Genomic DNA, 14489 nt, shown 5'->3' with positions numbered 1-14489 from the left:
GTATGTAGAGGAACAAGGCCACAGGGGCAGGTAGCAGGCTGGGAGGATGTTTTTGTCATTGCGGGCTGGCAGCACACACCAGTATGCAGAACAAGCGTCCATCCTGAGGAAAAGAGCCTGCGGAGGAAACGGACCTCACGTCACAGCCGAGTACAAGAGAAGTCTCTTAACTTGTTGCACATGCAAACGTACACACACACTCACACTGTATACACATAAACAGAGAGAAGCGGTCCAAACACACAAACATTATGAGTCCGAAGGGACTATCATTTAGCTTGCTCAAGGCTCAGAGGAGAATAGAAGAGACATAAAATGGTCTTGGATGAAGGTATATGGAAGATATATTGACTAAATACTAAAACCTCCTCTCATCATGCATTTGCTTAATGTCCGATGTCTTTCAAGATACATAAAGGTGACAAATTGTTATTATGCACGCTTAAACCACAAACAGACTCACTATGAAGACTGTGATAAAGCCATCTTGATGGAAAGGCCCTGTCCTGACAACTTAGCAATAACAGGATGTTTTACAGAAGCTTTTTTATTTAAATGAATGAACCACAAACGCACAAGATCTTTGTACAGAAGCATACAGATATAAAGATGATGGAGAGTAGGAAGAGTGACTATATCTCGCTGAACTAAATATAGTCTGCTCTAAACAAATGTACCAACTGATTAGTGTCTGCCACTTATATACAGTGATAATACAATGCAGCATTCATCTGAGAGCAGATATTAGGTTTTGGTGTGCTATTTGGACAAGGGAGAACATTTTTCTGTATATACCTTTATGTTCATAGATTTCTGTGTAAATGTACTATTGAAATGTCAGTAAAATGGAAAAGATATATGATGAAATAAAGCATGCATGCTTATATGAGTGATCTCATACTTATATGAACTCAATTTGGCAAATTCTATTTGGCAAATAATGCTCTGTTGTTTCCAAAAATACACCTAAATATCAAGAGTTTTTTTTAACTTGAACTGCTGTGGTTTTTCGTCATCTGAAATTGAAAAGAAACGAATAATTAACAATAAATAATTATTGATAAAAATTTAATAATTCATAATTAATTAATAATTAGTTTGTTTATATTTCATTAGCATAAAATGGATAATTAAAATTAATTGATTAACCCAATCATTTAAAAAGAAAATGGAGAAAAACTAAATTAGCACAGAAACTGCTCTTGTTAAAATCACAAATGACCTGTTTTTAGCTTCAGAACAAGGCTACATCTCTCTGTTGGGTTTACTAGATCTTAATGCTGCATTCAACACTATAAATCATGACTTTCTCTTGGATCGCTTACAGAATTACAACGGCATTCAGGGACAGGCATTAAGCTGGTTAAAATCCTTCCTGTCTGATCGTTACTATTCTGTAGATTTAAATGGAGAACTATCCAGGTTAATACAAGTTAAATATGGGGTGTCACAAGTTCAGTTTTAGGACTCCTGCTTTTCACAATTTCATGCTTTCTTTGGGAAATATTATTAGAAGGTATGGGATTAGTTTCCACTGTTATGCCGATGATACCCAACTATACAGTATTAACACATGTGGAATTATATACATAACAAAAAATTGAACTGAAAATATGTCATATTGTAGGTTCTTCAAAGTAAGAATCAAGAGAATGCCAAGAGTGTGCAAAGCAGTAATCTAAGCAAAAGGTGGCTACTTTGAAGAACCTACAATATGACATATTTTCAGTTGTTTCACACTTTTTTGTTATGTATATAATTCCACATGTGTTAATTCATAGTTTTGATGCCTTCAGTGTGACTCTACAATTTTCATAGTCATGAAAATAAAGAAAATTTTTTGAATGAGCAGGTGTGTCCAAACTTTTGGTCTGTATATCTCATCAAAACCAGATGAATCTCAATTGACGTGAGTGTGTTAAAGAATTGGATGACATAAGTTTCTATTGTTAAATTCCGATAAAACAAAGATATTTCTCATCTGCCCAAAAACCAGTACACAGAAGCTGCAACAATTCAAATTAGACAGCAACTTGTCTTTTGAAAATCATATTACCTACATTACAAAAACAGTTATCTTCCACCTTAGAAATATTACTAAGCTAAGAAAGGTCTATATTTGATGCAGAGAAGACTGGACTATTGTAATCCATTACTAGGTAGTTGTCCTGCACCATTAATAAACAAGATACAGTTAGTCCAGAATGCAGCAGAGTTCTTACAAGGTCGAGAAAATATGACCATATAGCCACTAACGGCGGTAATGCATTCCCACATTAGCTCCTAAACATTGTAATATCCTTTCTGACAGTGTTCGGGGCTCAGACACAATAAAGAAGTAGCTTTTTAACAAGGCCTACACATAACACATATCACAAATCATCATATGCTCCAGTACATCTGATCAAATGCATTTTATCTACTTGTACTTGTTAATATTATGAACAGCAGCTACACTAATTCCTCTCCACTGCTTTTCTTTTTCTACCCATCCTGAGGCATCCCGAGTTTGTGCCAGCTCCAGTTGTGTTCCACCTCATGAAGATTATAGACCTTCAAAGAAGTAGATGCCAACCGCGCAAACATCCTGAACCATCTAGAGACGAGCCAGCGCCATTTGGATTTAACTTCATGTAGAGTTTAGACATTGGACCTCTTGAGTTTGGTTCCTCTCAAGGTTTCTTCCTCATTCATCTAGAGATTTTTTTCCTTGCCACAGTCGCCCCAAGCTTGCTCATCAGGAAAAAAACACATCATTAACTTTAATTCTTAAGCTCTGTAAAGCTGCTTCGAGACAATGTCCATTGCGCTACAGAAATAAATTTGAACTTAAAATACATTTTTACCCAGACATTAACACTAATCTAATCACAATAATCATAAATAATTGGACAGTTGTCTGATCAGCTGTTTCCTCAGTGTATTATTATTATTATTAAATTTGGAAAAATGGCCTAGTGTTTAATTCTAGATGTTTGAATCTGGATTCAGCTGTCACTCATCATAGGGGCCAGATGATCATCAAAAAGCTGAAAATGAAATCAAAATTAACCACCAAAAGTGCAGTATAAGTACCTGTGCGCAGAGGAACAGTGAAGGCAATTTGGTCTCTAGTGTTGTTCAATGCTATTAAAAGTCATGTGGTGTAAAGGGTTCAGGTGCAGTTGACATAGAGGCACTGCAGGTTTTACCATGTAACGGATAAACAGATCATTTTCCTTACTTTACTGAAGATGGCATTTATAGACTTTCTTGCTGCATCTGATATTTCCTTTGCCATTAATGCTTGCAAAGGTAAGGACAACATATTAGCAAATGTTTGTATAATAGCTGTTATTAGTTAATGTGTTAGTAAAAAGATCAATAGCAAAATGTGGCAGAACATTATTTTTTGTGCACATTTGTGTTTTTAAATTTTCTTTTATTTCAGCAAAAGATTCCTTTAACCCAAAGACATTTTTTGCAATGTTGGGTCTGTCCAAGAAGTCTTCATCTGAGATAAAGCAGATTTTTAAAATGCTTGACCAAGACAAAAGTGGATTTATTGAGCAGGATGAGCTACAGTTAAGTACATTTACATTTAATCATAAAACATGCACAATTTCAATACTGAGTGGTCTAAATGATGCTTCTTTCATCATAAAATACAGAACTTTCTGTTTTCTGATTCCGCCCTAGAATATTTCTGCAGAATTTTTCTCAAGGGGCACGAACTCTAACAGCAACTGAGATAAAGGCCTTCCTTGTGGCTGGAGATATGGATAGGGATGGAAACAATTGTTTACATGTTTTACAATGTCCATGTTGTGGTATCAAGATATTTAATATGGTAATAAACTCAAAATTAGTTTTTGTTGAATGTCAGGTGATAGTCATTAAAGATTTTTACACTGACCTTGGAATAGAACATTTGAGGAATGACCTTCAGAGTGAACGCGCACACACACACACACACACACACACAAACCACAAGCAAAAGTGATTACACAGCAATAATGAATTTCTCTCATATCCCTTGACCATTCTGGAGACAGATCCATTTCAGTCCTTGAACTGCCATCTGACACAGAAGTTAGAGCGAGAAAATGTCTGTAATATGAAACATACAGAAGATCTGTTACAGTCAGAAACACTCAAGCCAATTTAGGAGTTGTTTATTATAAAATTATATAAAATTAGTGCATATTAATAATGACACTTTTGCATTTAAAGTGTTTAGCAGACACAGTAAAAAAATGAATTATGAATAATTAGGTTATGTTCTAATATGTGATAGCACAAAGCAAACAATTTTTGTATTGGTCATATTATTTTAATTTATTCTAATTATTAAAAAATGACAAAAAAAATATAAATGTATCACTTTTTATATGTATTTAGCTCACCTATATCATATATTTGAGTCAGTTGTATTGCAGATCTTAGTTTTAGCAACACATTTTATCAGTTTTTGGATTATAATTTTAAAAAGTTTAATTTATTGCATGTTGGCAAAGCATTTAAACTTTATTGCAATTTAATGATAAAACAATGTGAATGAATCAACAAATGAATGAAGAATGTAAATTAATGAATCAGTAGGGTAGACATATAACATAAATAAATATACAAATAAATTAATAATAATGACTGATGCTTCCATTACAAACCCATTACACTTAAGATGTCCTTCTGGCTTTATGCAAAATTGCAAAAGTTCATGATTAAATATTGTGTTTCACAAAAGAGCTTAGCACGTTACCCATTTTGAAAACCTATAAATAGTCCTATAAGACTACTGGACACATTTTTTTGGAAACTATTGCCAACCTAAGCATATGGTGTCTGTTTCAGTGCTTGAGACAAGGGTATAAATGCAGGAGAAGGCAGTCTTGGCTACAGTCATCTGCCACATCTGTTGTAGAGAGTAGCAGCACAAAGGTGAGGCCCATCACTGCACACTCATCTTGCAAGGTTTTTTACCGCCATGGAATACACATGATGAAAAGAGGAGCAAAAACTTGCTGGTGGATGCAAACGGATCTACTTCTGCGGGGATATGGCTGCTTTTATTTTAATCTATTGTCTCATCAAGGATTTTTATCTGCACGAGGATGAGCTTGCTCATTCATGCTGTGATAGGAAACTTGGGTGGACAGATTAAAGAATCGAGTACAGATAGATTTAAAATGTCTAGATGTTTATCCAAATCCAATAATGTTCATATCTCTCCAGGATTTATATAAACATTGTTGATATTTCGTTACTGCTCGGCACAATAATGGTTAAGTGATGTATGATTAAGGATTTTTGCCAGTGCTGTAGAGCTCAACTCTGTATTCAGACTCACATGAAGACTCTAGGAGTTCATTTAACACTGAGGATTTTATTATGCATTTGCTACCATTCTAGCCCTAATACTTTATGCCAGTATGGAGTGCAGGCTCAAACGCAGAAGTTAAAGATATACAATTTTTAAATGTGAATTTCTATTCGCAGATTTTGAAAAAATGGCCTTCGCTGGAATTCTTAAGGAAGAGGATGTGGCTGCAGCCCTCAGCGCCTGCTCTGGTGAGAAAGACATATTGTAGTTCATTTAAGGGTCCCTAATAGTCATCAATGGTGGCTTTTCAATTGGGATCTAACTAGTTTTTACTGAAAGGGAAAGCCTCTGCTTTATGCTCCTACCTTCAAAGATTCATCGATTTAACTCTTTTCACTTTTAAATATAATGCAATTTTTTCAGACTGTAATGTCTGAAAATTAATATTGATCAATATTAATAAAAGCCATTTGTAAAGACTAGATTTAAACATTAATCTACAAGTGTTTTAATCAACTTGGTGTGTTTTGGACAAGCTGTTAATAGCAATAAAAAAGTAGGAAAAAATACTAACAAGGAAAATTTCTTACCTTCTCTAGCTCCCGAGAGCTTCAACTACAAGACCTTTTTCGCCAAGGTTGGCCTGTCAGGAAAAACTGCTGATGATGTCAAGAAGGCTTTCTTCGTAATTGATCAGGACAAGAGTGGATTTATTGAGGAGGATGAGCTGAAGTAAAAATCATTACTTAATATTTGCAATGTAAAAGTGAAAATATATTTAATAGATATTTGTGTTCATTATGCCTATAAAATGCTGTTCTCTTTCCTTCAGACTGTTCCTGCAAAACTTCTCTGCTGGTGCCAGAGCTCTGACTGATGCTGAGACCAAGGCCTTCCTTGCAGCTGGTGACAGTGATGGTGACGGCAAAATTGGAGTTGATGGTAAATAAGCAATACGAGTCCTTCCAGTGCTTTAGTGAAATGCATCGTCTATAATTAATGAAGACAAATCTGACTTTTCATTTTGCACACATTTTGAGCAAGGTTCCAGAACATCTAGTTGTCTGTATACAGATATATCCGCTAGGTCATACATAAATAATAATAGGAGACTGCTGCAGTATAACTAATACCAATATGTAATAACAAAACCACATTTACATTGGACAAGAGACAGGAGAAATGTACATGTTATGCACTGTACTCACTGACAGGATACTGAAAATGTACCTTAATTATTTAGTGTCCTTCAGTGTTACCAGAGTCTTGTGTATTTATTAAGCTTATTTTTATTAGTTCTTACAGACTTCTAAAATTCTGTCTATACTCTACCATAGGCACACACTTACTTCTAGTCATTGGACTGATGTATCAAACAATACTGACATACAGCCTGACATATACTGACAACTGCAATTAAATGGCATTCAGCATACATAAACATATCATAGACCCTAAGAATGTTTTATTAATTGTTTGTTTCTGTTTTCTCTTCAACAGAGTTTGCTTCCCTTGTGAAGGCTTAAGCATTGTGAACTCCATTTTCTTTTCTTTTTTTCTTTTTGGAAACAGGTGTCTATGCTTTTGTAGATTCCCCTGGCTCCAATACTTAATTAATTTTTTTTATATGTATTTATTTATGACAACTCACAACTCCTCACTGCAAGAAGAAATGTCTTAAAAACTATGTATTGCTCATTTATTTCTTGTTAGGTATGTAATTATGTAAAGAGCCTAACATATGCAAATATAAAATGCCTTTTGCACTTTTGACAATGAAATAAATTTGCATTTGGTGTACAACTGGCATCTGTCGATTTTATAACACACACATAATCTCACATGAACCAGCTTGATATATACATTTATATACAAGAAACATAAAACTGTTACAGAAATATGGGAACTCTCCCATTCCAAAACATAACACATTGTGATTAGTGTCACATTGGAGACACTTTCAATGGGGATAAATGGTTTGATAGAATAACTGTTAAACTGTTAAAGCCAGAGATTTCCAACTCCGTCTCTGGGAGAGAGCAGGAGGAATGCACAGATGTTTCAACACAGGATCCACAAAGGATTCCTAAGCTACGTTCCTCTATACACACTCAGATACATTACTGTACAGGCATCACTTACATGTGTCTATAATTATCCAAGATGGATCAGTAACATTGCACATGTATGTAGTACATACATGAGGCTAGTATTGCTATACTAGTTATGTCTTACTGGGAATGACTTTTACAAGGCTTTATTTTAGTCACTCGGCTCAATTTTTATTAGAACACAAGAGTATGTCTTTTTATATTTTTAAATCTTAGAGAGGTAGTGCTACATCTTAGACACTTCTTGACATCTTGCAACCTTTCCCTCACATTGTCCATTAAAATGTCATTAAAAATATTTATCTTAAAGCCTAAGCTTCAAAATCTAGCACTTTCAAATTAACAAAAATATTATATTGCTGTTCCGCTGTGCAGTTAGCATTAGGCTTAAAGTCTGAATTGGAAAGAAACTAATAAGTAAACTTCTGATCTCATGAAAAGAGCAAAATTGTCCTTCCTTATTTTCACAAAACAAAAACAAATAATAACATATAGTGATTGACAGAAAAAATTACTTATAGTAGACACCTGAATCTGTCCCACCACCTGCTTGGAGAGATTGTTAATAAACAGGCAGATATTAATTGATTAACTTGATATAAATGTTTTTCTTTGAGTTTATGAGTTAAAGCAAAATGTGAGAACATAATTGCTTATTTGCTATTCTGTAGTTCAAACATTTCATATCTCTTTCTTTCTCTTTCTCTCTCTCTCTCTCTCTCTCTCACACACACACACACACACACACACACACAGACACACACACACACACACACACACACACACACACACACACAAACTCACACACACACACACACACACACACACACACACACACACACACACAGATAGAGAGGGGGAGAGAGAGGTCTGTTTGGCTATTAGTTAAGTGGGGTGACCCTAACGTAAACAAAGTTTCACTCACGATTGTGTCTGAGCATTTTAATGGCGAACAGCTATCACCTTTCACAACCTTCTTAAATAGTGCCTTCACTGTAATAACATGCTCGTAGAGTAGAAATACTTCAGGTGAAACAATTACAGTTCTTACCAATTGCTTACACACAAAATCTTTTCATATCACACGATTTTTGAAACCTCTCACTCAAATTGCAAAACTCCATGCCAAATCTGCAAAACCATAAGCTATTTCTCAGCCTTTGACTCAGTCTTCAATTGCATAAAACACTTTTTTCAAAACACTACACACAATTCTCTACCTAAAACACAAGGATTGATCAGAAAGTAACTTGCTTTCCTTTTCCAAACACAACCGATCAAAATGCTACACCTAGTCACCAGGTCACACAGACACATCTGCAAACAGTAATTGCTTAATTGATCACTAACCAATCACTGCTTTACTTTACAGTAGTATGAATAGGCCTATAAATAGGTCAAAGATCAGATTACCTGTTTTGAACAATGGATGCTAACAATGAACAGCAAGAGGAGGAGGAGAAAAGGGAAGGGGAAGAGGAAGAGAAAGAAGAGGACGAGGGCAAATAAAAGAAGGAACCTGCTAGGTTTGTGCTTATATGGGACAATGTTAGTTTTCACCAGGATGTTCTGATCCAAAACTGGTTTGCCACCCATTCACAATTTGTAGTTTTGTACCTACCCCCATATTCACCTTTTCTAAATCACATAGAGGAATTCTTCTCAGCCTGGCGCTGGAAAGTGTATGATCGCCAACCCTTGGCCCGCTTGCCACTTCTCCAGCATGTGGGGACATAGAGAAAACGTAGCTTGTGATGTGGACGAAGTATTGTGGCCAGACCCAGCTCGGAGAAGAGATAAAGCGTAGCACTGGGGACTGCACCCCCCCTCCCCCCTGCCAAATCCTGGACCGGGACCCCACACACAATTTACTGTATTCTACTGTAAAGAATATACTTTTGGTTTACATGTTTATTGTTCTGTTGTATGCTAATGTATACAACAGTAATTTTTGGCTTAATACATATTTTCTGTTTCTACATTGCATTGGCGTTTCCGGTGTACTTGTTACCCCTCTCAGCAGGTTACTTTCACTGTAGAACATATTGAAATGTAGATATAAGCCTATAAAAGACCAAAGAGCTTTAGCTTTAGAACAGCAGTGTTTACATGGTATATCCAGAAATGTATTATTATGAAAGAGGTGTTTGCCATTTGATGCAAATGCTTCATTCTGACACGTGTTGATGGCATTTTGAATGCAGTGTTGCATTTTGAAGGAGATGTGAGCTATTTTGCATTTTGTGTGTGCAGTTTTGAGAATTGTGTGTAGAGTTTTAAAAAAGAGACTTGATTTTGAAAACGTGTGTAAGCAATTGGTAAAAACTGTAAGACACAATATTTGAAATACACTTTTAAATGAAACATGTCTGGGTCCAATAATACAAATAGTATTGTAACTGTCCTAAAAGGAGGCCATGGCATGTATATATTGTTGGATGTGTGGAATAGATTGTATTGTGGAGAAACATCAATACATCAATAAATCATCTCATCCTTCCACAATGCCTTTTTTATTTACAGATTTTAAAACAAAGTTCATGCAAAGACATGATTCTTCTGATACAACTGTATTTAATTTCCATATATAATAACTGCAGATGGATTTGCTCTTAATATGCTGAAACAAACATTGCACAAGTTTTGACATGGGAATTAAAATCTAATTTCTATAATTGCCACAATGACCACAATATACTGAAATATTACATCTTTTTCATTACATTCAATATGCTTCTAAATATAATCAACTGTCACAACAAACGTTTTCGAAAAACAAATTCGAACAATGGCAACATGAATGTGTTTTATTACTTGCCATATAAATATATGCTCACAATTAAAAAAAAAAAAAATAATAATAATAATAATATATATATATATATATATATATATATATATATATATATATATATATATATATATATGTATATTAAAAAAAATAGGACCAACGTGACATGAACACGAACCAAAAGCTAATGCAGAATTCTAACAGACATTAAAACAGCATTAAGATGGCAATAGCAAACAGAAAACGGAAATGGTAGCTATAAACCTGGCACTCGACTCGTTCCGTTTGTTTGTTTGTTTGTTAGCTGCTTGATTTTTTGTTTGTTTCTTTTGGAAGTCATGATGCCGCCAGTTTCGAAAACGCTACACAGGAACCGAACTCATAATCCGATTTGTTTAAATGTGAGGTCAGTCCTGAAAGGAATCCTAAAGCTTTCCCGATAAAATGAGCTGCAGCAGTGGAAGTGTGTGTGTGTGTGTGTGTGTGAGAGAGAGAGAGAGAGAGAGAGAGAGAGAGAGAGAGAGAGAGGGCGAGAGAGGATCATGTGGACTGAGTGCATCTCACATGCAGCGCACCTCTGCCGTCCAGTGTTCATCCGCCTCAGCAGCGTGTATTATTAGACCACTGGTGAGTATTAAGCACTTTTACATATACGTACATTTTAACCAGCTTCATTTATACGCTTATAAATAGAACGGCCTGACTACTGGATACGTTTTTCAGCCAACTGCTTGGCACGCGGTGTCTGTTACGCGCGTGCCTCAAGTTTCGGTGAGTGGACACAGCGCGAGCGTATATAAACCTCACGGCGCGGAGCATGTGGTCACTGAAGTCGCCAGTTCTCATCAGTCCGAGTGCACACCGCTGCCCCAAACACAACCCAAGGTGAGTGAGAGTCTGTAGCCTCAATCCTAATTTATTTTCTTAACAAACAAAAAAAAAAAAAAGAAAAAAAGAAAGAAAGGAAAATAAAGAAACTAACTTGAAATTTGCATCAGAAATGAATATGACATGGATATGGATTATGACATAATTTTACCACTGACCAGAATTTAGCAACTCCCAACTCATTCACACTTCTAATTTACATTTTAGTCACTCTGCACACTTCATATTGTAATATAACTGAAAAAAAAATGTGCCTGTGATTTTGTACATGGTTCTCTAGTAGACAGCAATTAATGCTTCACTTGTCTGTGTGTGATATGTTTCCCTTTATAAGCCTTATTTTCAGCCTTACTTTTTTGTCTTTCCTTTACAGAAAAAATGGCATTTGCTGGTATCCTGAGTGATGCTGACATCACTGCAGCCTTGCAGGCTTGCCAAGGTACTGTCAAGATCTCTTGTCCTCGTGATCATTACAAGATATTGACCACATTAGCGGAAGTTATCTTTAGGGGTTATACAACCTGTTATGGCTCAACCATGAGGAGCGCTTTAATTTAAAGAAGAGCTGCTGCATCTTCAGAACATTCTAGACAAGCTTCCAAATTTATTTGCAGATTTTCTGACATCAGTGCTTTTTTTTCAAAACCATAATTGTCCTATGTCTTTCTTGATTTTAAGCTGCTGACTCTTTCAACTACAAGACCTTCTTTGCCAAGGTTGGCCTGAGTGCAAAGTCCAGTGATGATGTCAAGAAGGCCTTCGCTGTCATTGACCAGGACAAGAGCGGCTTCATTGAGGAAGATGAGCTGAAGTAAGAATCTAGCTTTTTGCAGATTTAGTTAGTTTAGTATAATCCTTAAAATAATCCCATTATATTTAATTAAACAAACTCTACCTATTTCCTTCAGACTGTTCCTGCAGAACTTCTCTGCTGGTGCCAGAGCTCTGACTGATGCTGAGACCAAGGCCTTCCTTGCAGCCGGTGACAGTGATGGTGACGGCAAAATTGGAGTTGATGGTACATTAAGCAATACTAGGATCTTTTAATAATGAAGGCAAAAAGAATATAGATGTACTGATTATTTACACAAACAGTTTAATAGATATTTTATTAAAGTTTAAGTCACTTTTCAGTCTAGTGTCTGTAGAGTTATTTACTAGTTACTCTTTACATTTTAGAAAATAATTACTTTAAAAACATTGCAATTAAAGCAATGCTCTGTATCTATATTTTGTCTAGACTGTGAATATGAATGAATTCAATAGAGTTAATAAAACTGCCTAATGTAGTAGTGGTAACCTTTATTAATACAGAGACTAAATGTGGAATGTTTAAGATAAAGTCAATGATTTAGATAAGAAAACTCTTTTGCAATAGTGACCTTGTAGCAAAAGACACAACAACAATTAAAGACAGAACAACATTTAAGGACACGAGAAAACGTATTTCCAAAATGTCTTTTTTCAGTTGTTTTTTTTTTTAAATTATTATTATTATCTTTTTTTAGAGTTCGCAGCTCTTGTGAAGGCTTAAGCACTTCATGCAACCTGAAGATTTTTGGAGTTTATGGTAAAAAAAGTTTTCCTTTACCTTTTTATTAACCCACAAAAGTAGTACAATGCTTGCGCGACCAAACCAATCCTACTGATTTAATATCTTTTTCTTTACTTTCAGAGCTTGCTGCTGTGGACAAGGGTTAAATGACAGCTGACCACAACAACCTCTTACAGAAAAGGAACAACAATTCCCAAAGCCTCACCTCAGTCAAGCTGATTTTTATATATGACTTTGACATGCCTGCGCACCTTATGCTCCCAAGCTGCCCTCTGCCCTGAATGACTTTAAATGTCAAATGGTTGTTTAAGACATGTCATAGACATGAACTTGGGGTACTGTACAATCTGTGATGCACTTTTTTTGGCAAAGGATGGTGAGAAGAGAATAAATGTCCATTTTTTTCATTTTTGTGTCAGAGTAACATTCTTTTCTTATGGTATTATGAATACACAATAAGGATTATTTTAAACCACCCTAGGGCACAAAGACAATAGATTTCAGGTGTGGCTTACAAAAGATTACAAAATGTTTTGGAAAAGTTTTTATATCTTTAAAAAACATTTAATATCTTAGAAAGACATTGATGGATCAGATTAGTTTCCTAATTTCAGGCTTTTGCTTTTTTCTTAAAACAACAACAACAAACATCAGAGATATGCAAACATATAATAAAAGAAGTGTAGTTATAGGCTAAAATATGATACAAAATATTGCTCCTTTAATACAGCTAGTTATCCAAATACAAAGAACACAAAAGCGTTGATCTAATGGCTGATCAGTAAATTGTGTGCAGTGCAGGACTGAACGTGGCCAAAGAAAAATGAATCTAAAATATGGATTTATCATTGTCATTCACTTAGCAAGCTAATAAAAAGTAGCTTAAAAAGTAAGAATTTTTTTTTAATTAACACTGTGTGGTATTTTGCCACATTGCTACAACCTGTGGAAAGCTAGCAGGGTAGGTTTTTTTAATGATCAAATGTATATGACATATTCAGTTTAGTATTCTCAAACCCTGTGCCCTCCTGAATGATCATTCTTGATTGGTTTGTATTAAATTGTTATAATCATCCTTGAAAAATATTCTGCTTCTGTCCACAAATGCAAAGTAAAATGTAAAGGGATAGTTCTCTACACTGTAACACTACCAGTAAGTTCTGTGACATTAGACCCTGTTGACAGGCTCTTATGTCGTCTCTTCTTCCTCAGGACAACCTCACAGCCCCAAGCCACACTGTAGCAATATCATCTCACGCATTATGAACATCATGCCATGCTGAGGTTATGCTACTGTAAGTCTGGCACTAAAACCTCTGTCATTTATCCACAGTTTGCACCACTTACAGCACTATAAACACATTTCTTTTGTGCCATTTGACATTGGTAAAGCTGCTAGAGCTGGTATAAAAGTCCAAAGAAATACCACACACCCTTTACATTTATACCAAGTTTATAATTGAGCTAAAGTTTTTATTTTTAAATCAAATCTGGCAAAGCATCATTTGCATTTACAGCATTTGGAGGAGAGCTTTATTACAGTTATCTTAGTTACACAGCTGAACAAAAGAAACAAGAGAAAAAGAACACACCCATGTAATTATTTTAAATGAGTTCACTACAAAAATCCCTAAAAATTAAATGTTACAGTAGTACTCTAGTGTCCCACTGAACAGAAATATGTAGTAGGTGAAATGGTTGGACCAGGTGCTCCTAGACTTGAGTGTGTGTATGAATATGGTTGACTACAGTGGACTAGATTTACATCTGGGATGACTTCTTATGCCTTGCACGCTGTGCTACCATGATATGCTTCAGGAAAAATTGTGACCCTAAAAAGGT

At 35.4% G+C, this 14489-nt stretch overlaps 2 protein-coding genes across 2 annotated transcripts; both read left to right on the top strand.

Moving 5' to 3' along the window:
* Nucleotides 1-4865: 4865 nt before the first annotated feature.
* On the top strand, nucleotides 4866-7102 carry LOC124389391 (parvalbumin-2-like). The gene is made up of 5 exons (XM_046854816.1): nucleotides 4866-4920; nucleotides 5479-5550; nucleotides 5902-6034; nucleotides 6135-6244; nucleotides 6803-7102. The coding sequence occupies exons 2-5, from the start codon at nucleotides 5490-5492 to the stop codon at nucleotides 6826-6828; spliced, it is 330 nt and encodes a 109-aa protein (XP_046710772.1). The 5' UTR covers nucleotides 4866-4920; nucleotides 5479-5489; the 3' UTR covers nucleotides 6829-7102.
* A 3599-nt stretch (nucleotides 7103-10701) lies between these two features.
* Nucleotides 10702-13054, top strand: LOC124388368 (parvalbumin alpha). The gene is made up of 7 exons (XM_046852918.1): nucleotides 10702-10831; nucleotides 10928-11089; nucleotides 11466-11531; nucleotides 11771-11903; nucleotides 12001-12110; nucleotides 12601-12662; nucleotides 12768-13054. The coding sequence occupies exons 3-6, from the start codon at nucleotides 11471-11473 to the stop codon at nucleotides 12624-12626; spliced, it is 330 nt and encodes a 109-aa protein (XP_046708874.1). The 5' UTR covers nucleotides 10702-10831; nucleotides 10928-11089; nucleotides 11466-11470; the 3' UTR covers nucleotides 12627-12662; nucleotides 12768-13054.
* The last annotated feature ends 1435 nt before the right edge of the window (nucleotides 13055-14489 follow it).

The sequence above is a fragment of the Silurus meridionalis genome, chromosome 7 (assembly GCF_014805685.1).
Source record: "Silurus meridionalis isolate SWU-2019-XX chromosome 7, ASM1480568v1, whole genome shotgun sequence".
In the NCBI taxonomy this organism is placed as follows: Eukaryota; Metazoa; Chordata; class Actinopteri; order Siluriformes; family Siluridae; genus Silurus; species Silurus meridionalis.
Note: the sequence above shows the minus strand (reverse complement) of the source record. Positions and strands in the feature narration are given on the sequence as shown.

What these genes read in the sequence shown, in the direction of transcription:
- LOC124389391 (XM_046854816.1), top strand. Translation starts at nt 5,490, where the DNA reads ATGGCCTTCGCTGGAATTCTTAAGGAAGAGGATGTGGCTGCAGCCCTC. An exon ending in AGCCCTCAGCGCCTGCTCTG is followed by an intron (nt 5,551 to 5,901) that starts GTGAGAAAGACA and finishes TACCTTCTCTAG; the next exon opens with CTCCCGAGAGCTTCAACTAC. An exon ending in CGGCAAAATTGGAGTTGATG is followed by an intron (nt 6,245 to 6,802) that starts GTAAATAAGCAA and finishes TCTCTTCAACAG; the next exon opens with AGTTTGCTTCCCTTGTGAAG.
- LOC124388368 (XM_046852918.1), top strand. Translation starts at nt 11,471, where the DNA reads ATGGCATTTGCTGGTATCCTGAGTGATGCTGACATCACTGCAGCCTTG. An exon ending in ATTGAGGAAGATGAGCTGAA is followed by an intron (nt 11,904 to 12,000) that starts GTAAGAATCTAG and finishes TATTTCCTTCAG; the next exon opens with ACTGTTCCTGCAGAACTTCT. An exon ending in CGGCAAAATTGGAGTTGATG is followed by an intron (nt 12,111 to 12,600) that starts GTACATTAAGCA and finishes ATCTTTTTTTAG; the next exon opens with AGTTCGCAGCTCTTGTGAAG.